Raw genomic sequence first — 26,310 nt, forward strand, 5'->3', positions numbered from 1 at the left:
CCACTGTTAAAGTCTTTATCGTTCATATCCTAAGTTAAATAATAAGCAGTTAGTATTGGGCGGCCTCTCACCAACGGTGAGGGTAAACGAGTCTTTCCTGAGACCTGGACTTCACACCCTGGCCGGGTTCTTTACAGCTGTGAATCTGTCGAAGTTTCCGGTTAGCTCCGCGTTCCACCCCTCTCTCAAAGTCCGAGGTTGTGGAATTCTGTAATCCTCCGGGCTCCAGGACCTCAACGGGTGGTTCGCCTCTGGGCTTACCGCCCTGCTCGGCCGGGTGGTAAATTACACTGTTGTAGAGTCATTGGCTTGAGAGGCTCCTGAGGGACAGCACCGCAAGCCAACGGGAGCTCGCGCTTTCCAGGGGGCCGTGTTGTAAGAGCCAGTCAAGGGCCGGGTTTGGGTTTAACTCTTTAGAGGTGAGTTCGCAGTGCGTGGGAAAGTTGTCGGCGGTGAATGTGCCACGTCTGCTAGGAAGGGGGAGTCATGAACTTGCCAGAGGCTGTTGTCTTTAAGTCTTCAACTACATCCTTAACTCTATGAGGTCGGGGGGCCCTTTTTGTGTTTTTGTAGCAACTTGTTTCCCGCCCTGGCAACATGAGGCTTTTCTTGTGGAACGCGGTCCTGACGCTTTTAGTCACTTCTCTGAGTGGGGCTCTGATCCCTGAACCAGAAGTGAAGATTGAAGTGCTCCAGAAGCCGTTCATCTGCCATCGCAAGACCAAAGGAGGGGATTTGATGTTGGTCCACTATGAAGGCTACTTAGAAAAGGACGGCTCCTTATTTCACTCCACGTGAGTAATTATACCCTGCAGGTAAAATAGTAAAGAACCCGCCCACGTATGCCAGCTCTTGGGCAGGAACAGTGGCGTGTACCAGCTTTATCTCTATTGAAAAAAACTGAAATATCTAATTTCTTAGTTTGGGGAAATGAAATTGTTTAAAGTCAATCTTATATAACAAGGCCTTTGAAGGTCTTATTGGAAACATGTGGTCAGGATAAAGCAGTAATTTTTTTAATTATAAAAATTAGAACTAGAATTTCTGAAGTGCTGTAGAAATATCTAGGTGTATAATTAGGCAATAAGTAGAAAAGCCTTAAAGGAATTCTCATTTCTCAAACTTTGTCCCTGAGGGAAAATAACTCAATTCCATTTTTATTTTGGTGTAGGTGAAATTTACTTAAACTTTTCATAGCAACTTCATGAGCAGAATATACAATCATTTATTTGCTTGTTGTAGGTTATGTTAATGCTAGTCCATTGACCTAACTTTTGTTCTGATAGATGACACTTTGGTCAAGGCACAGGACCACGATTTGTTTCATTATTTGTTTCTTTCTAGAAATTCAAAGACTTCATTGATGGGTGTGGGTGTGGTTATGGAAGATTAATTCAATACCTACAGTGAAGGATTTTCAGGTGGTTACACTATCACTATTTCTGTTTTATAAAGAAAGAAATTGCAACATGGAAAACTTTTACAAGTGTAATGATTTCCAATTAGGCATTGATTCTCCAATTCCATTCCAAAAGTATTTACTGAACATTTCTTTATGTTAGGCCCTTTGTTTGATACTAGGGAGATTTTTAAAATCTGGCTTCTCTCCATCCTCATCCATTCATTCATCTATTCATCAATCAAATCCTTAATGAGTCAGGCCCTGGGGATGCAAAGATGACTAAGAGTGGGTTCTTCTCCTCTAGAAGAACACTGTCTACGGGGGGGAGGAAGACAACTCATGATGTAAAGTACAGAATGTTCGGGCTTCCCTGGTGGCGCAGTGGTTGAGAATCTGCCTGCCAGTGCAGGGCACACGGGTTCGAGCCCTGGTCTGGGAAGATCCCACATGCCGCGGAGCAACTAGGCCCGTGAGCCACAACTACTGAGCCTGCGCGTCTGGAGCCTGTGCTCCGCAGCAAGAGAGGCCGCGACAGTGAGAGGCCCGTGCACCGTGATGAAGAGTGGCCCCCACTTGCCACAACTAGAGAAAGCCCTCGCACAGAAACGAAGACCCAACACAGCCAAAATAAATAAATAAATAAATAAATAAATAAAGTACAGAATGTTCAAAGTGCTCACAAAGCATAATGAACTCTGGACATAATCATGCTCTGAGAGATGGGGAAAGGGAACGACTTCCCAGAGATCATAATTGAGATGGGCCTTGAAAGATGGGTGGAGGTTTCTCGGTGGAGAATGAGGATGGGAGGACATCCCAGGTAGGGGGAATGGCGTGAACTAAAGCAGTGAAGCTTCGTGGCCTTTCCTAGACCTCGTTTTCTGATAAACTGCCTTTACTGGGCATTCCGATCTGGTCTCTCATGAGGTTCTGAAGTCAGTGGCACTCTTCTCTGAACTCTGTTAGCCTTTGCAAAAAGTTCCAAGATGAGGGCATGCCATAGAATTCTCAACAGCCCTATCTTTTTTATCAACAAGGCCGGTGCCACAGTGGACAGTAAACAATATTAGGATTTGCATTTGAAACTTCCAATTACATTTTTTATTTTTAGTCTGATCTTTTTTAGACCCAGCCTGCTTTCTTTCAGGTCTCAGAACCAAAAGCCTGTGTGGACCCTGGTGGTAACCGCTTGACATTATTTAGCACTTTGCTACTAAAGTTCTAGTACCTGAAGAGGGGAATATTGTCATGCAGCCTCCATGTAAATGGCCAAAACCTGCTAACTCTCAGTATTATAAAGAAGTACCATCAAATGATCAGTTTATAAAGCATGTTCATTATTTCGAGACCCGTAGCCTATGTGGTAAATAGCCTAAGTCCTTTACCATGACAAGAAATGTTCCAAAACTGTAGGCAGTGCTGGGTGGTAGATTCTTTCTTCTTTCTTTATTCTTTTCTAGCCTTCCCCTATTTTCTATGGTTGCCATTTTGCTACTTTGATCGTGGGGGAAATTAAGGAAAAGAAGTGATGGCCTTTACCTAGATTTAGTAACCATGGTACCTGTGAAGCCTAGTAGAGTGACTTCGTTTCTCAACTACAAGATATCCTTGAATAGGACACTTTCCTTATTGCACTAAGAGGGAGCTAACTGGGGCTTAGATACTACTCAGCCCACAAGCCCCTCCAGTAGCTCAGCAGGTTGGTTTTCTTAGGCTGGCCTCTCTCCAACTCATGAGTCAGGATATCTTGACCATTTCCTTCTTCCCCAGTCCTTGAGGGGCCACTCCTCCAGACTTCCTTGCATAGCCCCACAATAAACTCCTGGGAGAGAACTCGGCCAGGGTCTAAGTGGGGATTCAGGGTTGAAGAGCAGCCTCTTGCACCTATCAGAGCCATCAGCAGGCTATACATCAGGAAAGGTTGTAGGCAGGATATAAGACACTGAGCTCCTGACTCCACTGTGCAAGTGGGCATGGACCCGTGAGCGCTCGCAGTAAATTCTTAGCTTCTCATTCTCCTTCCCAAACTCATCCATTTTCCATTATTTTATCCCTTTTCTGCATCCTAGTGGTCTTCCTGGGACAGCATCACTTTGTGATTAAGACTTTGCACTTTGGAGTTGGGTCAGATACTGGCACACTCCTCTGTACAATGGGGTAATAATGGTACTTATATTATCATTGTTAAACTTAAAAGAAGCAAAGCATTTAGGATAATACCTATAAACAGTAAATGCTAAGAGTTGTTTTTATTATTATTCCCTCTGCCAGCTCTAGCAAATTCAGCTATGTGAAATTTGCATCAAGAAAGGTAGGAAGTGAAATGAATTACTATAAAGTTTGATATGTGCATGTGTGCTATTTTCATTAATTTCCAAACTAATAAAATTAATCAATCATGGGTGGAAATGTTATACCACAGCAATAAAAAAATAATGATAGTTACTAAGGAGTTCTAATGTGTTTTCTTTCTACTGTAGTTACAAACATAACAATGGTCAGCCTGTTTGGTTTACCCTGGGCATCCTGGAGGCTCTCAAAGGTTGGGACCAGGGCTTGAAGGGAATGTGTGTAGGAGAGAAGAGAAAGCTCATCATTCCTCCTGCCTTGGGCTATGGAAAAGAAGGAAAAGGTAATAACAATCCTACATTTTTACTACAGCATTAGAATTCTTCTCTGGATTAGGGATAGAAGTTAGTAACTACTATGTATTTTTTTCTAGAAGTAAATAGAGGACTTGTATATCTTAGGAAAATATAATTGTCTTGATTAGCATTTGAAATGGCCAATTAAGGCCATAATATGTAAATGGTCAACTGAGCCAATAAGGAAAAACGTTATGTAATCTCAACTCTATTATTAATATTGCTCACCAATATGGCGGGTTTTGTTTGTTTGTTTGTTTTTGGCCGCACCACCTGACATGTGGGATCTTAGTTCCCCAACCAGGGATCGAACCCATGCCCTCTGCAGTGGAAGCACAGAGTCTTAACCACTAAACCGCCAGGGAAGTCCCTGGTGGTTTTTTTTTTAATGGTGGTATTATTTCCATAACATGATGTTTACCATTTTAACCATTTTTAAGTGTACAGTTCAGTGGCATTAAGTACATTAACATTGTTGTGCCAGTGTCACCACTATCCATCTCTAAGACTTTTTTATCCTCCCCAGTTGAAACTTACAATTTGTTTTCACAATGCAAAAAGAAAGACTACTCAACATAATTGTTTTGATGACTCAAACATTTGAAATATAGATTATTAAGGCAATAAATGCAGTTTTAGATGTGGGCTGTGTGTGACTCACAAATGAAGTCTCCCACGACAGAGCTCTTATGGGAGTTAATTTTCGTCTTTGTTTTAAAGTTGTTTTATAAAGTTTTTGATAATTTATTTAAATAAATAATGGAGTGACATGAAATGAGTTTAATAAAGCAGAAGCAAGTGGGCTAGTTGGTCCAGGGAGCCTTTGTGCTAGAGGTTCTAGGGCAGCCAATAACACCTGTTGTTTAGGTGGGAACCCATGCAGTTTTCCAAAGGGCTATTTACAAGAAGCCTGAAGATGTTTACATGCATGTATCCTGTAATTCTTTTATTAGAATCTTACCTAAGGGAATAGTCTGGTATTGGGAGAAAGGTTCATAAACAGGGATGTCCATCACTTGTTATTTCTAATAGCAAAAAGATTGGAACCAACTTAAGTGTATAATGAAAAGGGTGTATATAAATAAAATATGGCCCAGTTATTTTAAAATGGCATTTTAAAGATTTTAAAAATTACATCTAAAATATGTATAATGTTATATTTATAAAGGTAGAAAATGAAGATATATATATTATGATAGTAAGTATTAGGAAAAAATATATACACATACAAAGTGAATCACAAGGAAATAAATAAGAATGTTAATAATGGACAGTGGTTCTGGGAGTTATTTTTATTTCTGGTTCTGTCTCTTCCACATTCTCTACAATGGGCACATATTATATAATGAGGAAGAAAAAAAATTTTAAGAAGTCATCAGAACTAGACAGAAAACCACTCTGAGGTAGTAGAAATACAGACTTCACAGCATCCTGAAGTCCAAGCTTAACCATTTACAAGGTGGGGATTATGATTTCCTAGCCCCAGTGTACTGAGAAGAAAATAGGTGTCATATGTGAAGTATCACATATTCTAAATGGATCTTGCTATGTAAATCTTATGCATAGAATAGGATTTACTAACAAAATTCAATTCTTATTTTAATAATGATCCTTTTAGAGAAGTCAAGTATCTAGAAAATGTTTCTCTGATGTTTAAACATTTCTTTCACTTTCCTGTATCTTTGTCTCACCTTTAATATTTATGTATATAGTATTAGTCCATTTCTCTTTCTCCATACGCTATTTGACTTGATTTTATTTTATAACAAGTAGAGATCTGAATTTGAGTCATTTCCTTCAAACAGAATACCATGAAACTAATTCTGCTAATACGTATTAAAACACTAATTTTGTAGTTTTTTAGTACCATGTTTGCATGCCTCCTTTTGGAAAGATACCAGTTTTATCGATGACCTCTAGTGCATGCCCTTCTCTGTCTAGATCTGGAATGGTAAGCTTCGGCACACAGTGTAAGTTTTGTTCTTTTGGTGCTTACAGATGCTCTTTAATGGGATGAGGGGGTGGGGCACTGAGAAATATTTGTAATGTTTACCCGGACCTGTATGTTAAATATAGTTATAAAGAAACATGTTGAAAAAAAATTGTCCATGTGTCCCAGAAGTTTTTTGTTTGTTTTGGTTTTGGTTTGGTTTTTTTTAAGGTCCCTGGGGCTTTAACCAAGCTCTTTTCACTTTAAAAGATTTTTATCTCCCTTCTCAGAAATTTGCTTTAATGTCTCCCCTCCCATGGAACTTCCTCAACATGTGTTAAATTTGCTTCCAGATGAGAAAACTGAGGCTTTAAAGAGGGGCAGGTGTGAGCCTCAATCCCAGTGTGAAACCAGAGCTCATTCAGTTATATACTGCCTCCCAGTGGTGGAAATGGCAGTACTATATGTATTTCTAGGCCAGGACTTTTTGACCCAAAAGTTAGTAAATCATTTGTACTATATTTAACTCTGAATTATCTAAAGCCTTACATTAAGTCATTCTTGACATATAATATGTAACCTCTTAATTATATTTGAAATTTAATACTCAGACCATGAGGCATATCTGTGTGTGTGTGTAAAACAATTTTTAATTGCAAAGCCAAAAACACATTGTTTTTGATCTAATAGTTTGGATTGTTCCTTCTTTATTTTGTTTGAATAAACTATAAGTAATTTCTATATATGGGACAATCTTAGAAAGGCTCTTTATTTAATTCAATTAAAACAGTATTTTGTTCAGTACCACAAATTTTCTACCATCAAAACTTTGGGATCTATTTAATAAAACTTAACCCCTCTCTCTCTTCATGTCAGGTAAAATTCCCCCAGAGAGTACACTGATATTCAACATCGATCTCCTAGAGATTCGAAATGGACCAAGATCCCATGAATCATTCCAAGAAATGGATCTTAATGATGACTGGAAACTCTCTAAAGATGAGGTGATCTTTCCTTTTTCTTTCTTCCTTTCTTCCTTTCTCTCTTCCCTTCTCTCTCCCCCACTTCCTTTTTTCCTCCCTTCCTCCCTCCCTCCCTCCCTTTCTTTTAGTTTACTTTTTAAGAAATATATTTTAAAATAAAATATATTTTTATTTGTGTGAAATGTTATTTATAAGTTTTCTTAAACACTGATGCTTTGAAAATTGACTTTTTTTCATAGGAAATCATTGTTTTGGAGAGAAATATATTGAGACTTTTCATTTTTTGCTTTTTTTCTCCTTAATGCTTAGGGTTCAGTGTATCTTGCTCTCGCCCTGAGTTTTTGAAGATCTGTTTTGCCAAGACAATTCCCGTTTTGGAGCTACGATATAAGAAATGTAGATGTCCTGCAAAATATCTCACGTGGACAGTTTCTGTTTAAAACTTTAGACTGGTTGTTAAATGAGTTGCATAGTGATTTTCTAGCAGTTAGCATCAGCAAGCAGATCACATGCTCAGTTTTGCTCAGGTTAGGAGACCCCAGTCTGGATTTTCCACAGTAGGAGACCTTTCCTAGCCCGCACAGGGTCCTGGTGCTGAGTAAGGAGAAAGGAAGAAGACTTCTCTTTATAATTTATTTAGGTGTTTGCAGCCATTGCTACACATACCTGTCTTAGTCTGGCTTCTGTGGGGAAAGAAGTGGAGGTAGATATCTAGCCCTATGTTTTTTGTCTACCCGTATTCTCCATTCTGGCTTGGCTGGTCAGAAATCAAGTCCCTTTTTATGCTTTCATCAATTTCATTCTAATGGCTAGGAAATGATTGTCTTTTTTTTTATATATAAATTTATTTATTTATTTTTGGCTGTGTTGGGTCTTTGTTGCTGCACGCGGGCTTTCTCTAGTTGCAGCGAGGGGGGCTACTCTTCGTTGTGGTGCGCGGGCTTCTCACTGCAGTGGCTTCTCTTGTTGTGGAGCATGGGCTCTAGGCACGTGGGCTTCAGTAGTTGTGGCTCGTGAGCTCTAGAGCACACACTCAGTAGTGGTGGCGTATGGGGCTTAGTTGCTCCGCAGCATGTGGGATCTTCCCAGACCGGGGATCGAACCCGTGTCCCCTGCGTTGGCAGGCGGATTCTTATCCAGTGCGCCACCAGGGAAGTCCCAATGATTAAGTCTTAAGACATGTTGTTATAAACCGCAGGGTCATGATCCACAGCTACTAAATTCATAACACCTCAGAGTGTTATCAGTCATGGACTTTTTTCTATCCAAGATAAATTTGAATTCCCTTTCATTAAAAAAATCTTGAAGAAAAAACATTCACATGGTTCAAAAAAATCAATTCAGTATAAAAAGATTTATTAAGAAGTCATTTTCCCACCCACATCCTCTTCTACCATGTGACCTCCCCCTTCATATCCAGTTTTACTAGTTTCTAACAAACCCTTCCAGTGTTTCTTTATGCAAATACTAGCAAGCATGAATATATATTCTTATTTCCCCCTTGCTTACACAAGAAGTAGCATACTATACATACTGTTTGACATCTCACTTTATTCACACAATATACCCTGGAGACATGTTCTACATTAGTCCATAGAGTTTCATTATTACTGCCCCCCACCCCTTTTTAACAACTGCATTAAATCCCCTTAATCTTAAAAATAAATATACACTATATGTTTGCATGTTGGTGGTAGGGGGAAGAGAGAAGATTTGAAAGTGCTGATCTAACAGGAATAATAGGGATATGATTCAAAATGAAAATATAGGTTGAATTGCATTATGGTGAATCTAGTAGGTAATTGGGGGCAATATTTTGTTTATATATTTAAATATCTGTATAAAAATGGAAACTTTTAGTCTAAATACTCATCAGGCTGGATTTTGCTTTAATTTCTGAGATCGGAAGGTCATGTGGCGTGATTACAGCCAGTCCACAGCAGGTACTATTCCCAGACGCCTACTTAAAATTGAAAAAGGCCATCATTTAATCTGATTTTAAGAGAAATATCTGGAATTCTGACCCTTCTTAGAAACAAGATCTGGATAATTCGGTGGATTGAAAGATAGCAGTCTTTCAAATGCTTGGCTTTATTTAGACTCGGATTAACACATAATATGCTTTCACTGTGTGTTTTTCCCATGATATAAGCCATATATTTGCCTCTGAGCAATATTTTGTGTCTCTACTGTAGCACTATAGCAACAGCTTTTAAGGGGAAAAATTCCTTATAATTCTTTTACTATCATTAGAAATATATCATAAGGTAGTTGTTTAGTAGTTGTTATATATAACTAAATGCACTGCCCGTCCAGTCTGTGATATTGATTGGCTCGATGTGGGTGTCCTAAGAATTATAATTATTAATGTGACCCATTATTTTGTAGGTTAAAGTGTATTTAAAGAAGGAGTTTGAAAAGCATGGTGCAGTGGTGAATGAAAGTCATCATGATGTTTTGGTGGAGGATATTTTTGATAAAGAAGATGAAGACAAAGATGGATTTATATCTGCCAGAGAATTTACATATAAACATGATGAATTATAGACACGTCTGCCCATTTTATATAGCATCCATCCTTAAAAGAGAGGGTAACCATCTTGAAAGAAAGTCTTACTTGTTAACTATGTTCTGTTCATGCTTTGGTTTTTATTTTTATATATTTTTCTGAATATTATTAGAAGAACCCCTTAGGGCTTCTAAGTACCCATTTCTTTCTGGTAGGTTATTAGGAAGAAAAAATTGATTTGTCTTTGAATAGAGACTTCTGGACCATTTTCCACTTTTACATATGAAGCCTTATGTTTTACTTGCTTACTTGTGATTTTAAAATATTGCCACTGGGTGCATGCCCAACATAAGACCAGGTTATAGCACAAATCAGCACCCTCTGTTTCTTCTTCCCTCTATTTTCTCCAAGTTAGATGCTGATATTTGAAAAGCCTTTTGCAATAGCCCAAGGCTTATTATTTTCATGTTGTAATGAAACAGTGTGTCTGTAACTGCCTTTGAGTCTCTGCTTGAGGAAAAAGGGAAAATGGTTGTTGAGCTCTACGTTTAAGAGTTACTGCTTTACTGAGGAGATGTGCAAAGCTGAAATGAGGAAAGTTAATAATTTATAAATATGTTTACATTGAAATATTCTGCCTGGGATTTAAGCTACGTAAGGTTGGGTTCCTAGTGATGAATGACCTATTGTGATTAATAGAACAAATTATTTATGTGTTTATTTCTTCATAATAAAATGTGTCAAAGTATTGTAGAGGAGGTAAAGAGTTGTATTGAGTCAGTGTTTACTTTTTAAGGCTGGAAGATCACCCTTCCTGGTTCTTTAATTAATAAAGTCTATAACTAATGTATTATACTACAGTAACATTGTCTTATAAGAGAAATTAGTAATACAATAAAAATTTTCCTGTTTCTGCCTCATCAAAAAAATGAGGCAGACCCACAGCAGCTACTATTGAATACAGGTCTATCCTGGATCAAAAAGTTGATGATTTTATAATTTTATCTTAAATTGGAATTTTTCCTGAACACTTTAAAAAAGTGCCCAAATCTCCATTTGCTAAGAAGAATCCTTTATAAGTTTACAAAGTGATCTCAAGTGCATCATTGTCTGATTCTCATTAGTCTGAAGCCTATGGAAAAAAGAGGGTAGATCTTAATGTACCTATTTTATAGATGAGGGAATTGTCATTAAGAGAGACTTGTGCCCAAGGTCAACAACTAACTTATAGAACCAGATTTCAGTCCCCAAGTTAAGTATGTTTCTACTGCCCTCTACTATTGAAAAAGTAAAATTTTTCTTTGAATTCATTGGGCCTAATTCTCTCTTCAGTTTGCTCTCCTAGCAGTCAACTCTGTTTTTTGTCTTTGGGTCCTTATCCTTTGAAGATAGTTAACTGGCTGTTTATGGCGCTTTTGAATTCCCATGATCCAGAAATGGCTCTGGTTTCATTGAATAATCTTGGGGTGAACACTGAATTGCCTCAAAAACCTAGGGGTGAGAGGGTCCAGGTGTGTGTCTTAGTCCTTTCATTCCTGTTTACCTCTAGGTTTTTTGGTTTTTTTTTTAATACTTATGAACAATTACTACATCATGTATAGACTACTTTCACCAATTGTATATTGACATTTTCGCCACTAAGACGTAAAGTTCTTGAGAAGAACATATATAACACCTTTGTCTGATGAAATCACCTATATTTAGAAAAGTCTTAAGTTGTCACTGCTGTTTTCCTCAACCTGAAGGTGTTATAAGCCACAATACAGAAAGCTTTGGTCTGTATTATTGGGGGAAAGAAAGTAGCTTGTCATAGGGTGCTACTTTGTATAAACATTACTGATAATGCTATCTGTGGTAGAGCAAGTAAAGTAAAAAGAATTTTGGTTATTCAGGTAGCATATTTCTTTATCTTGTGTGAATTTGGATCAATTCCCACCTAAATAGGTAGACACCAGTATGAAATGACAATATATAAATAGGTTATGGTTGTTTTTATGTTACCTGCCTTTTTAGTTTAGCTGCATCTTGGCACCTTTTCATTCGTAAGAATAATCAGACATGAACTGTGACTTCACTTGTATATAATTTGACTCAGTAATACTGCTAAGATGTGTCATATTTAAATTTATACAACTCTGTTGTGGTATTCTTTTCAAAATAAAGTTTATTTGGGAAATAATTGGTTTTGTGAAAAATTCTTCAAGTCCCAGTTTCCTCAGCAGCTTTATTGATTTTCTTAACTGTTACTCTAGGTTTTATGTTGAAATTAAGTGAGGAAAATGGACAGGTAATGAGAGGAGAGGGGTATGGTGACATTTTGAATGTGTCTCTGGTTATTCACTCTGTTTAGATATATTTGTAAGGAAAGCTGTGGTGTGGTTTAAATTGTTTTTAAATAAGCATCAAACCTTGAACATTGAGGGCAATAGTTAATGGTGAATTTTTTGGTAGTGGAGAAGTGTATGTGGTGTTTTGCTTTGTTTTGGTGGTAATTATCATTATTGTTTTGGTTTAGGAGTTTATGATGTGTCACAGGTGGACATTATGACGATTAATGCCTACTGAGTAAATTAGTGCTATAAAATACCTTATGTAATTAAGTGAAATTCTGGGTTGCCATAAAAATAACAGGAAACAATGATTTCTGATTCAGATGGGTGACTAGCCATTTGAATCTTTCCTTGTGGAAATGAATTTGTACCTCTTATCTTATTTGATATACGATATTGCTTATACCTGTAATGCTATTTAGATATCAGTATGCTGTCTCTCCACTGAATTGAGGATATGGGTGATTTCCCAGTGTTGTTTGGAAACTACAAGAGAAGAAGGAACGTGGTGAAATGTTATGGGAAAAAATAACACCTTCTCACCTCTTGTTAAAAAAGCAAATTGTCTGGATGAACCTAGAGATTATCATACTGAGACAGAGAAAGACAAATATTATATGGTATCATTTATATGTGGAATCTAAAAAATAATAAGAATGAATCTACATACAAAACAGAAACAGCCTCACAGACAGAAAACAAAGTTGTAGTTACCAGAGGGGAAGGCAGGGAGGGATAAATTAGGAGTATGGGATTAACAGATACACACCACTACATATAAAACAGATAAACAAGGAATTACTGTATAGCACAGGGAACTATACTCACTATCTTGTAATAACCCTATAATGAAAAATAAAGAATAAGAAAATATATATGTGTATAACTAAATCACTTAGCTGTACACCTGAAACTAACACAATATTCTAAATCTATACTTCAATTAAAAAACAAAAGCAAATTGTCATTATAATAATAACTCTGGGAAAAAATAACAAGGGACTTATTTTCCAGAGATGCAAAACACTTGGACGTAAGAGTTTTGTTTTGTTTTGGTTTTGTTTCTTACCCACTTTAGTTTGAAATGAAATCTAAAATGTCAATCATGAATATAAATTAATATGCCCATTTGAAAACATTAAAATTATAGTACTTCTGTTTCTTAGTATCTATAGCAGTCTTTTTAGTAGGATTTGCACATTCCCTTTTAGTACAATGAAACTCATACATTCTTACATATGGGTTTGGAGTCTTTATGTGAAGGTAAATTCTTTTCTCTCTTTAAAATATTATTTTGCCTCTGCTTTCAGCTTTGCCTCTGCAACCTCCCTCTCCTTGCTCCAGACTAATAGGAGAAAGAGACCTTAACAAACATTGGATTCATAGCTCAGTCTTCTTCAAATACAGTGAGAGGCATGCTTTGGTTCCTAAAGGCTACAGAAATGTAGTAGTGATTCAAATTTCGTGTACACTACAATCATGTGGGATATGTGTTAAAACTGCAGATTCCTAACCCTTTCCCCAGAAATTCTGATTAATTTGTGGATTGGGCTCATGAATCTGCATTTTAACCCACTTGATAGATGATACCGATGCAGGTGGTCTAAAACCTTAATTTGAGAGACAATTAACTTCACTAATTCTCTGCCCTTGAATATACAGTCTCCTATGTTTTTCTCTTCTACGAATATTCTTTTTTGCATTCTGGAAAACATTGGGCATTGGGACAACTAATTGTGCCTAAAAATGAACATACAGTTAAAGGATAAGTTGTGTGTAGAAACCATTTTCCCCAGGGTTAGAAATTTTTTATGACTATGAATTCTTACAGCAGAAAGTTAGATGGTCAGTAAATCTATTTTGTGAACATATTCTCTATGAGAAACGAGAAAAGAGCTCCAGACTTTCCCCAAATTATTCTTCTATATTATTTTTTCAGAATTATCTACAACCCACCCCTTTAGAAGAATATACAGTTGAGATTTAGAAAAAATAAAACTATTCTCTTAAAAATATATAGATGTGTATATGTGTATATATATATATAGTGCAAACTATATACTGTATATAAACGATAAACTGTATGTATAAAGTATGTGTATGTATATAGTATGTGTGTGTATATATGTGTGTGTGTGTGTGTGTGTGTGTGTGTGTGTGTGTGTATAGTTTTGTACCAAACATAGCCATTGAAATGCTCTCTCTAGTACATGATTTCCTCTCTCTGGAAACTTCTTTACTGTGGAAGAAGTCAAACTTCCTTTTTGTCAATTTGGGGTCTGTCATCCTCTACTTTGCTCAATTTTCTGTGTTTCACTTATAATTTAGGTAAAATTTCCTAGTAGTTCTCCATGTAAAACCAACAATAATCTTTTTTTTTTTACCCCTTTAGCTTGAGGGTTGCCAAGGGGTTAAGTGGCTCCTTTTGATATGCATAGATTATTTTTAGGGAAATGATAAAAACTGTTGGAAGTTTCCCGGAGATCTGCAACATGCAGCATGGTGTCTGTGGATTCCTTTGTTTACCAGTTCTTTGTGTCCCTGGACTGCTAATAAAGCCTCTGGCATAAAATGGATGCCTTTAGTGAGTATGAGTCAGCCAATAATTTACAAAGCCAATCTAAGTGCCTGTGAGCTAGACTACCATCCATTTTATTTTATGATCTAAAAGCAAATGACATGAGATGTTAGCTGAGGTCTTATTTTAAAAATCCAGAGTAAAATGAATGCTGTCCCCTTGGCCCCTAATAACAGGTAAATTATATCCCACTTGGGGATTTCTGGGAATTTACAAGTCGTTTTATTAATTTAGAATTCCAGGCGGCAGTAGGATAAAGATAATTTCCTCTTCGGTAAACAGTTACAGTAAAAACAGTTCCATGCACAATGTAAATTGAGGTATTGAGGGATAGTTTTCATTATTATAAAGAATGAAGTAAGGGTAGGGAGATCCGTTGGGGCTTAGTTCCAATTTCTTATAGCATTTTCTCATTCATTTGTTGGACTTAACTCTGCCGGAGTGCATTTTGTGTTAATATAACTCTGAATTTAATTTTTACCTCTGGGTAGGAGAGTAGGACATTATAACATTCAACCATGTATTGTTGGCTCTTTGCCCTTGTGATCACGTCTCCTGGAATTGTTGTGCAGCTATTTTGTGCAGCATACGTTCTCTTTGAGACATCCTAGATTTTTAAAAGTTGGTTCTTAAGTTAATAGCTAAATTTTTTTTTTTTAATAGCTAAATTTAATGAAATGGGTAATTATAATTGTGTAGAATAACCAAGAAGAGGAGTAGTACCAGTACGGGAGATTTGCCCTAAAATAAGAGACAGCATTTTACTTGTGGGAAAATAGGGAAGAACTTAAAGAGGATCTTGCAATGAAATTAAAGTTCTTGCAATGAAAAGGAGGATCTTGCAATGAAATCCTCATTTGAATAGCCAAATTTCCTCCCAGCATAATTGTTCTCTCCTGTTATCTTTATACCAATGGTTCCTTGGGACTAATCACAAGTTTTTCCTTGCACTATTTTGGCTACATTTTATAATATATAATCTTTTACAAAATGTCATGCCACATACAGTAGTATTCCAGGTTTTCTGTTTTGAATCATAGTCTTTAAAGAAAATTAAACAGCCTACTAAAGTTAATTGATTCTCACATTAAGACTGAACAGTAAATCAACTCTACGCCCTGGAATTTTTTTCAAACATTTTACTACTATGGCAATAATTCTTTAAAACTATTAACTCTTATCATTCACCTATTTCCCCTGAACTGGGCAATGTTCTTTGGTTTTCAAAAAATTTTTTTTGACGTGGGGTATTTTATTTCATTTTTTATAAGAATTAATTTTTAGTACAGATTTTTTTTACAGTTCAATAAATCTTAGGACATTCGCAGAGTTATGCATCCATTACCACAATTTTAGAATATTTTCATCATCCCCCAGAGAAACCCCCATACCCACTGGCAGTTACTGCCCACTTTCCCCCCATCCCCTAAGCTACCAGTCTACATTCTCTATGTATTTGGCTATTCTGGAAATTTTCTAATAATTTTTAAAGCTCAATCCTTTCTTTATATTCAGGGTAAAGAAAAATCAATGATCTGATAAATTCATATCATGGTAAAATAATCTCTGCTTTCAATTTTTGTTTCAAAAAATATGAAAAGTGTGGGGACTTCCCTGGTGGCGCAGTGGTTAAGAATCTGCCTGCCAATGCAGGGGACATGGTTTCAATCCCTGGTCCAGTAGGATCCCACATGCCGCGGAACAACTAGGCCCTTGCGCCACAACTACTGAGCCTGCGCTCTAGAGCCCGAGAGCCACAACTACTGAAGCCCACGCCCCTTAGGGCCCGCATGCCGCAACTACTGAGCCCACGCACTGCAACTATTGAAGCTCACGCGCCTAGAGCCTGTGCTCCGCAACAAGGGAAGCCACCGCAATGAGAAGCCCGCGCACTGCATTGAGGAGTAGCCCCCGCTCGCCACAACTAGAGAAAGCCTGTGCACAGCAACGAAGACCCAGTGCAGCCAAAAATAAATTTAAAAAAAAATATGAGAAGTGCTTTTTGAAATTCAAGTAGAACCAAACGCAGATTCCAGGTCTAAGGAATAAATCACTCTACATATGCAAAAAGTCAAATCCTTTGCAAATGTAAGAGCTAGAACCAATGGTATAAGAGATTTATTAAGAATAGTAAAAACCTAGGACTTGGTTTATGATTAAGGTAGAAAGTCAGTGGAAAGGAGGGTAAAGAATAATCAAGAATTTAAAAACTAAAATATCTCTCTATATCTAGATTATTCTCAATTCTCTGAAATTAATCCAACAAGAAACGAAATAATGCCAGTTTTTTGGTCTTTTATAGAACACAGAAGAGCACCCAAAACGAAATACTCTTTCTCTAGAGTCAGAAACTTCACACATTCTCTCAATAGGTGAAATCATTTTATAATCACTTATAGCATGAAGGAAGTCTTCCTTTAATTGAAACTAAAATTCCTACAGCAATTTAGACAGAGCTTGTTTTTTCTGAAGAATTGGAAAATGACTAATAGTAACTTCTGATAAAGTCATATATTATCTCAAGTGAGCAGTGGTGTTAAAATTGTCAACATAAAAGGCTCAACATTTACAATTCAAAATAAGCTTTCATCTATTAAAAGGTGGCCTCAGGTGTCACTAGAATATTAAAAGCAAGCCCTATTTTAAAACCATACATAGCATAAGGTGAACCTTTCCTACACATGTAAACTAGGAAAACATATCAGCAAGAAAGGATTAGGTTGAAACTACTAAGTCCGATCAGAGAATCTTCTAGTCTGCCCTCTGATGATCATAAGACGAAGTTTTAGCAATTGTCCTTTAAATTATCTGTACAGTTGGCTAAACGCATGAATGAATCCTAGAGGTGCAGCAATGAATGTAAAGCATATATGATAATTTGTTTCTGAAACCAGGTCCAGAACATTCATCAACTGTTATTTAAAATTAAATAGGAGCCACTCATTGAAACGACACATTCGAATAACTGAACTGATAAACCCATCACCTAATTATATGAGTAGGATTTTACACCTTTTTGCTAAAATACAATTTATGGTTGTCTAAATTACATACCTAAAGGACTTGATTGATTATTTAAATTCTAAAAATAATTTTTAAATAGATTTGAATACTTACAATCTCTCCGTGTTGCCTATACTCAATATGCACAATAATTCTGTAAATTGTTTTAAGGGCATTTTAAAGGTTTGTTACCATGGTAACCAAATTCAGAAAACTAACCTCTTAAACATGGTTGTCATAGGATTAAGGCAGATGGCTGACTAATCTTAACTAGTGCTTTTCTTTCTCATTTTCCCATGGCTTCCTGTCAGCTTTCTTTGGTTCTCATAAGATTACATACAAGGCAATTACATAGGCTTTCTTGCCCATACATAAGTGTCTCATTCACATAATATTGTCTGTCATTCATCCCCATGAGAGTTGCCCAATGACAGATCCTTTTCCTCCTGCTATAATTACACGCTAAAAGAAGTACTAAGTGGAAAATATCTCTATATGCAATGTGTTAAAGGCATTTCTCAATTACACATGTACTTCGGCTCCTCAAAATCACTGCATGGGGTTCTCTAGATAATCAATAACACTGGTTAGAAGAAAAGGCAAAATCATCATCAATGTATTTTTTTAAGTGGTCTAGGTTTGGGTAACCCTCATTTATGATCATCTTTTAAACTTGTTTATATTTCCCAACATGCTAGATTAATGTATTTATCTATGCATAACTCTTATGTTACCCTGACAGCAACATACAATATATGCATATATTACTTCTTTTTTTTTTTTTTTTTTTTTTTTTTTGTTAGAATTTTTAATTAGCTGCACTTTGAACTCCTAGTACCACTGTTTTTTTTTTGTTTTTTTTGTTTTTTTTTTTTTTTTTAATGAGGATCTTGAATCAGATGCGTATGTTTGATTGATTGATTGATTGATTGATTTTGGCTGTGTTGGGTCTTCGTTTCTGTGCGAGGGCTTTCTCCAGTTGTGGCAAGCGGGGGCCACTCTTCATCGCGATGCGCGGGCCTCTCTCGTTGCGGAGCACAGGCTCCAGACGCGCAGGCTCAGCAGTTGTGGCTCACGGGCCCAGCCGCTCTGCGGCATGTGGGATCTTCCCAGGCCAGGGCTCGAACCCGTGTCCCCTGCATTAGCAGGCAGATTCTCAACCACTGCGCCACCAGGGAAGCCCGCATATATTACTTCTATACTTAATTAATTTCCCTGCTTGCCCCTGACTTCTTGAGAGGTAGGACTGATATGCCTTCTTCACCTTTGTAGCAATAGTGCAATTGCTGGTACAGGTGTCCAATAAATGTTTCTTGTTATATCAGTATGTTGAAGAAGTTCCATAAGTAAACTATGCATTTTCAGTTCTTAAAATAATGACTCTAGTTGTATCAGGACATTTGGTTCCTTAGGGGCATTAAGATTAGTGTTCCTTGCCTTCCACATCTGCCCATGAAGGAAGAATTGCTATGGGACTTGCTCTCCTATTGTGAACGACTAGAAAACTGGGCAAAATATATGAAACTAATTTTGTCAGACATTGGACAACCAATGAGCAACTGGCAGAGCAGGAATGTGATTCTCAAGAGAAAGGAAACAAATGAGATAAGAGCTACAATTATCCCAGTTTTCTGCTTGGAGGCAATTCCTGAACTATACATGGTAAAAAGGAGGGAAACAAAACAGAGCCCAGTTCTCTTGTGGGGTTGAGGAAACAGAGATCAGAGTTCAGGGAGGTCAAAACAGCTAGAATTTGTGGGGCAGAGCTCTGGATAAGAGAAAACTAAGCAGAAAAAAACTTCAGAAACTTGCATAAAGGTTTCCTTGAGTCATTGAGTGAATACCAATTGCTGCAGGCATATGGTGAATCACCATAAGGTTGGGCAAAGAATAATTCCTGAGGAAAGAACAACTACTGGGCAGCTGTGCACAAAAAAATTCCCAGAGCTTACACAAAACTGGGAATTGTCCAAGTTCCTACTAGCCAGAATCACCTTACTGATTACATGGAACATTCATTAGAACCCATATGTGAGTCATACCTTAGTAAAGAGTTAAAGTAGTCGTAGAGTTAAAGTTACCCTAGAGCTGTGGTAAACAGTTTATAAACAAGTCTCAAATGGGTGAAGCCGATTCTTAAGAACAAAGTTTACAACCTTTCTTTAAAAGAAATATTTTAAAAAATTCATTACTCAACAACATAAAATTCACTAAGTCTGATATCCAATGAAAAATTATGAGAGAGACAAAGAAGCAGGAGATAAAACAACCAATAAAAGACTAAAAATAGAAATGATAGAAGTAGCATACAAAGACTTTAAAACAGCTATTAAAATATAAATATGATCTGAGATTTAAAGGAAAAGGTGTATGAGAAATGGATGGTATAAAAGAACCAAGTAGAACTTAAAGAGATAAAGCATAAAATATCTGATATAAAACGTTCATCAACAGGCAGTGGCAGTTAATTCCTTTTACCGTGCAGCTTTGCTTCACTCCATCTGGACTTTTCTGAAGCTGTGGGAGATGGTCAGGTCCAGATCTCGACCAGGCCAGGTGAGGTCTGTGGACCTGATGCGTCCACTGTTAAGGATGGAGAGGGACTGAGGGAGTCCTCGGGCCAGGAGAACTGCGAAACCCCCTTTGAAAAAATTAAAACAAAGACAATGCTGCCACATTAAAAATGCTGGGAGAGGAGATGGGGGGGGGGGCACCAAAAAAAGAGAGGAAAAAAAAAACCTTTCATTGACAGTATTAACCATTAGTAGATTAGATTAGAGACTGCAGAAGAAAAGATAAGAAAACTTGAAGAAATATCAAGAGAAATTCAAAATGAAGAGAGAAAAAAGAGTGGTGGGTGGGGAGGGAAAGAATAGATTCTCAGTGATCTGGGGGACAATATCAAGTGGTCTAATATATGTATAACTGGAGTCTCTGAACTTGGGAGGGATGGGGTACAATGGGTAAAATATTTAAAGATGTAATGGCCAAAATTTTTCCTAATTTGATGAAAACTATAAATGTACAGATCCAAGAAGCTTAGTAAGCCCCAATGGGATAAAAATAGGAAAAAACAAACAAACAAACAAAAGAATAGATTCTCAGTGATCTGTGTGACAATATCAAGTGGTCTAATATATATATAACGGGAGTCTCTGAATTTGGGAGGGACGGGGTACAGTGGGTAAAATATTTAAAGATGTAATGGCCAAAATTTTTCCTAATTTGATGAAAACTATAAACGTACAGATCCAAGAAGCTTAGTTAGCCCCAATGGGATAAAAATAGGAAAAAAAAACCCCAAAACAGAACAAAGTGCTTTATAATCATATTGCTCAAAATCTGTGTTAAGGAGAAAACTCTTAAAAGCAGCCATAGGAGAAAAAAGGACATATTACGTACAGGGGAAGAAATAATCAAACACAGACTCTTCTTCAGAAACTTTGCAAGTCTTGTGACAATGTCTTATGACAATAGAATGGTACTTTTAAAGTGCTGAAAGAAATGAAGCTCTCAACCAAAAATTATGTATCCAATAAAAATGTTTCAAAAATGAAAGTGAAGTAATGACTTTTTCAGACAAAACTTGAAAGAGCTCATTATCATCTAACTAGCACCTACAACAAATGACAGCAATATCAATAAAGATGGGGTGGGGGATAGAAGTATCCTGCTGAAAGTGTTTTGCATTATATCTGAAATTATATTATTTGAAGGTAGACAGTGATAAGTTTAAGATGCATATTGTAAATCCTAGGGTAATCAACAAATAAAACAAGAAGTATGGCTAATAAACCAATAATGGGTATAAGATGGAATATGAACATTACTCAGTTCTTCAAAAAAAGGCAAGAGCAAAAAAACACAAAAAACAAAAAAAGAACAGAACAAATAGAAGTAGCAAGATGTTACATTTAAAACCCATCATATTGATAATTACGTTAAATATAAAAGGTCTACACCAGAGTTTCTCAACCCCAATGCTACTGATATTTAGGGACAGATAATTCTTAGTTGTGGGGACTTGTACTTTGCACTGTAGGATGTATAACAGCATCCCTGGCCTCTATGTGCTAGATGCCAGTAGCGGCCTCCCTCACCTCTGCCATTGTGACAACAAAAATGTCTCCAGACATTGCCAAATATCCCCTGGGGGCAAAACTGCTCCCGTTTAAGAGCCACTGATCTAAGAACTCCAATTAAAAGGCAAAGAGTATCTGACTGAATGAAAAGCAAGATCCAATTATATTCTGTCCAAACAAAGACAATCTACTATAATATAAAGATAAAGGCTAAAAGTAAAAGGACAGTTTCCTTGGTTGGCCTTAAATGCAGTCAGGTCCCTTTGTGCTCCAAGAGTCTATGACCACTACTGCTCTATCCTGCAGTAACTGCACTGATTCCCCCAGCCCTCTCCTACTATCCATTCACTCCTGGCAAACCACAAGCACAGGCATAACATTCAAAGACGTAAAAAAAGTCTCCTTCCTTGCCCTGCATTGTCACCCAGTTCTCCTCCCTGGTGGCATCTACTATTTCAGTTTCTTAGGTATCCTTCCAAAGATAGTCCACGCATTTGCAAATGAGTACAGGCATATTTTTTCCCTCACAAATGATAACACATTTACACAATGTTTTTCACATGGCTCCCCCCACCCTTAGTATAGGTTGGAAATCTTTCATATCAGTACATAGAAATAGATCTTCCTCATTTTTTCAACAGCTGGATAGCATACCATTGTGCTGATGTGCTGTAATTTATTTGAACAGTTCTCTATTGATGGGCATACGCTTCTAATCTTTGCTAGCACAAATAATGTAGCAATGGATAACCTTGTACACATATCATTTCACACCTGTGTTGGTGTATCTGTAGGATAAATTCCAGAAATGGAATCTTTAGGTCAAAGACTATATATGTATTTGTTATTTGGGGAGATATTGCCGAGTTGTCCTCTACGGACTTTATAAAACTTTGATTTTTGCTAATCTGACAGGTGGAAATGCTACTTTGTATATGTATTCGATTTGCAGTTAAGTGAGCTTGCATATTTTTTCACGTGCCTAAGTGGTACTGCATTTTCTTTTCCTCTATACTATCTCTTCATATCCTTTGAGATGGTCTTTTCTTATTAGTTTATAAAAGGTAGAGTCTGTGTTCCGGTAACAGACGGATGGTCATGTCCTGACCAATGACCTTGACGCCAGCATCAACACACCTGTCACCTGTCTGTGGATTTATTAACCCAGGTTTGGAATCTTGGCTTTGCTACTTGCTGCGTGATCTTGGGCGAGTTGCTTAACCTCTTTGAGCTTTAGCGTCTAAGTATCGGGCATAGAGTCTGGCTTGTCAATATGGCGCAGAACCGTACCTTTAAACCCAGGCAGGGAGTTGGCTTGGACTTGTGAGTCAACAAAGTACCGGACACGTTTCTCCGCGGGGAAAGCTTGCTTAGGCACAGAGGCCCGCACGTAGCAACCCAGACGGCGGAGTCCGGGAGAGGCGCTGGAGAAAGCGTCGCCTGACTCCTTGAAGCCCGAGTTCTCCCTTTCCAGAAAGCCGCAACCCCGCTGTGACCAACAAATAAAAATCGCGCAAAGAGCGAGCCACGTTCCACGGGGAGATTCGTCTTCTCAGCCGCCCTTTCTGCCCCCAGGCGCCCCCCCGGACCAGGCAGAGCGCGGGTGCGGCGCGGCGCGGCCCGAGTCCGGCGTGGGGCGGAGGCGGGGGCGGGCCCCGCGGTCACGTGAGCCCGGCCAGCTGTTCGCTGGGGGCGGCGGGCCAGAGCGCGGGGAGTCTGGGGAGGGGGAAGCGCCCGACGGCCGCCTCCGCCACTGCAGCTGCAGCCCTCGATGTCGCCACACTGATCTCAGCCGCGGCACCACCCGCACCCTCGCCGGCCGCAGCCTCAGCAACGCAGAGCCGAGCCCGGAGCCCGCAGCCCCGCAGGTGAGCTGTGGCGGGCACCCCTGGGAGCGCAGGGAATCTGCAGCTGCTTCCCCCGGCGGGTTTCACCCGGATCCGCCATCGCCGTCCCCTGTGCCTCGTCGCCTCCGGCTGTCCCTCCAAACCTGCGGGTGGGAATCCCGCGGATGCTGGCTTGGGCTGTCTGGGGTCTCTAGGGGATCAGGAGAGAGGGGGCCTCCGCCCGGGGTTGGGGTGGGGGACTCCGGCTACAGGCTGCGGGGGCGCAGGAGAGGGCTGCCCCACCCCAGGGCGCGGGCGCTGCAGCCTGGTTGGAACCTGTCCCCGCTCTCCACCCCCCCAACCCCATCCTTCCCACCACCTCTTTTGAACTCTCCTCACTCCCCCAGGCCGCTTTTCCTGTGTTTCCATTGCTTGGTATCCCAGTTGCTGGCCCGCTGGGGTGTGTGCCCAGTGCGGCCCCCGCCTTCCCCCCCCCCCCCCCAGACCGCTCCGGGGGTTCCCGGCTCGTACGGGCACACAGCTGGTGGCGGAGCGGGCCTGGCACCTTCCCGGTCGCACCTGCCGCGCGGGCGGGCTCGCGGGAACATGGCTGCCTGGCGGGCCCGCTGCCCTTGGCCCGGCTCTGCCCCCGCGTCCGCCGGTTCTGCGGTTGCGGTTGCCGAGTCGTGTCCGGAGGACTACCCTCCCCCTAAGGGCAAACGCGTCGGCTCTTGCTGTTGTCTGCGAGGGCCGAAGGACTTGACATAACACCGCCCGCCTCCTCAAGCCACACCCGGGGCGGATCTTGGGGATGGGGGGTGTCGGGGCAAGTTAAGGCGGTGGCGCCGGGGCACTTATTGGTAAAAGGCACTCGTATTTCTGAGATGATTATCCACTTCAGATTGCCTTTGCGCCCTCGGTTCGCTTGTCTGTCTGGGCACGGATTATTGGGCGACATCACTCGTTGAGGTCTGAGACGCGTGTGATCTGCAAAGCAGGAGGGACACTTGAACTTTAGAGAATTGACGAGAACTAAGATTGAGGGTTTAAAGATGTGCATTCAACTCAAACGCAGAAGCAGTCATTTTCTGTGGCTCCAAACTGTCCTGGTAGTGTTCCGTTAAATAATACGGTCTTTCTGGATTTGCTGTTTAATTCTGGCTTGCAAGTGTCTTGGATTACGCTTGTAGTCCAGCTTCCCGATGGGTGTGTGCGTGTGTGTGTGCCTACTGTGCTCCAAGCCTGACTAGAAGATGCATCAGTTGCAGAGGAAACCTATGTTAATTCAAAATGGCAGCATGAAAAATCAGGCCAGGCGGAAGCAACACAGACCAGAGCTAACATCAGCTGCCCCCTGACTGAAGCATTGATGGGGGGATCTACGGGAGGGAAGGCCCTCCTGGGTGTTGCTGCAGCTGGCCCTAAGGGATAGGAAGTGATTCTTGCAGCAGGCTAGATTTTAGGGTGCTGCAAGGTTCTGGGGAGGTTATGTGGGAAATTTGGGGAGTTGTAATTATCTTCAGGTGCAAAGACCTGATTAAAACTCTCTGTGATTTTGATCTGATTTTCTACAGGCTGCACTAAAGTTGATGTATCTAGCTGCCAATATCTGTTTGATAACTTCTGTGCTGTTTTGTACCTACAAGTGGCTCTTAAAAGAGATGAGTGTCTGGTATAAACATCATCCAAGAACAGTACATATAACAAATACCAGGTTCTTAGAGCAAGTTTCATTGGAAGAACTGATTTAACATCACGAGCAAGCACTCAGGCACCAGAGGATGGTAAATTCTTGAAAGGTGACTCATTTTAGGTTTTTTTTTTTAACAGCCTTTTTTTCCCCATTTCACTGCTGTGCTGCCAGCCATCTTCTCTTTTAGCAAGGAGGAAATGCATGAGGAGGCAAATGTTTCAGGGATAATGGGATAGAGGGAGATTAGTGCAAAGGTCAGGAATGGTGAGCTGGAAGCAGCCTGAGAAAGCGCTGTGCTGTCAACCCCTCTTTACAGCCCAGGAGGCTGAATCCAGCGGGGTGAATGGACTGCACCCAAGGTCATATAGCTGGTTGGCAGCTGGCAGTGAGAACTAATATCCAGGTGTTGTAACTCCCCATTTTAGGGTTCCACATGCCACCTATCAAAGCCTGGGGGAAAAGAGCAAACCTATTATTATTAGCGTAGCAAACTCTTCATGAAACCAAACTTTAACATGATTTAAAAATCTGTAGTATTTAAAGTAAGTGCTCACACCTTAGTTTCCTAACTTAAGCCCATTTAACTTCTTAAGCTGTGTCCACCTCATGTTCCCATTTTCCAGGGACTAGACTGCTTCTATATTTAAGCACCAAAACCATAATTTTATGGTTTTTACATTTTAGGATATGTCAGAATCTTTGAGGCGAGAAGTGCATTCTTTGATTAAAAAATTAGTTGCTTGTATTGCTTGTCTGGTTTTGTAAAGAAACCAAGGTGGGACATATAATAGCTTTTGAATATCTCTAACTTTAAGTAATAGTAAATAACAAACCTATTTTAAAATAACTTTGAAGCAGCACTGAAGACAGAGTCTTTTTCTAGAATTCGAATTTGAGTTCTCTGAGTCATATACCAGTGTCCCTAGCTCTACTAAAGCAGAACTAGAGATTGTGTGTGGGTTAGTAAATATATGTGCAGAGGTGGTGAGAACAGGGGAAATATTTCTTCTGAGCTTTCTGTACCGTCAACCCGGTGATCTGCAGAAGGAGAAGGTGGGTGCGCTACAAGGAACTGAGAGAATAATTGATGATGGTGAAGCAGATAGGAACTAGGTATGGATTGACAGATAATGTTGAAATGAAGACAGATGCTGATGCCACATGTGCCATTAAAACAATAACTTGCATTAGAGCATGAATGTGAAGGTTCATTCATTGAAATTCTCCCAATATGTCAAAGATATTTAAAATCACAAGTTTTAAAAAAAAGTAAACACGTGCAATCTGTGTTTGTTGGAAAACAATAAAAATACAAATAAGCCAAGGTTA

General features: G+C 39.2%; 3 protein-coding genes across 5 annotated transcripts in view; 2 read left to right on the plus strand and 1 right to left on the minus strand.

Moving 5' to 3' along the window:
* Positions 1 to 23,087, minus strand: part of PLEKHA8 (pleckstrin homology domain containing A8) — a 94,425-nt gene extending 71,338 nt beyond the window's left edge. The window contains exons 1-2 of the mRNA XM_057550322.1: positions 22,753 to 23,087; positions 19,859 to 20,021 (exon numbers count right to left, since the gene is read on the minus strand). The gene's annotated coding sequence lies outside the window, so the exon portion shown is untranslated. The remainder of the gene's footprint in view (positions 1 to 19,858; positions 20,022 to 22,752) is intronic.
* Positions 404 to 11,658, plus strand: FKBP14 (FKBP prolyl isomerase 14). The gene is made up of 4 exons (XM_007193512.2): positions 404 to 794; positions 3,883 to 4,034; positions 6,854 to 6,981; positions 9,349 to 11,658. The coding sequence occupies exons 1-4, from the start codon at positions 598 to 600 to the stop codon at positions 9,505 to 9,507; spliced, it is 636 nt and encodes a 211-aa protein (XP_007193574.1). The 5' UTR covers positions 404 to 597; the 3' UTR covers positions 9,508 to 11,658.
* Positions 23,088 to 23,147: 60 nt separating the features above from the next.
* SCRN1 (secernin 1) overlaps positions 23,148 to 26,310 on the plus strand; it is a 59,148-nt gene continuing 55,985 nt past the window's right edge. The window contains exon 1 of one of the 3 annotated variants that reach the window (XM_057550328.1): positions 23,148 to 23,330. The gene's annotated coding sequence lies outside the window, so the exon portion shown is untranslated. The remainder of the gene's footprint in view (positions 23,331 to 26,310) is intronic. The other 2 variants (XM_057550326.1, XM_057550327.1) reach the window with 2 other exon arrangements.

This window comes from Balaenoptera acutorostrata, chromosome 7, assembly GCF_949987535.1.
Source record: "Balaenoptera acutorostrata chromosome 7, mBalAcu1.1, whole genome shotgun sequence".
Taxonomy (NCBI): domain Eukaryota; kingdom Metazoa; phylum Chordata; class Mammalia; order Artiodactyla; family Balaenopteridae; genus Balaenoptera; species Balaenoptera acutorostrata.

Bases quoted from the DNA above. Each gene is read 5' to 3' on its own strand.
- FKBP14 (XM_007193512.2), top strand. From the start codon at position 598: ATGAGGCTTTTCTTGTGGAACGCGGTCCTGACGCTTTTAGTCACTTCT. The intron at 795-3,882 runs GTGAGTAATTAT...TTTCTACTGTAG, and splicing joins GGCTCCTTATTTCACTCCAC to TTACAAACATAACAATGGTC. The intron at 4,035-6,853 runs GTAATAACAATC...TCTTCATGTCAG, and splicing joins CTATGGAAAAGAAGGAAAAG to GTAAAATTCCCCCAGAGAGT.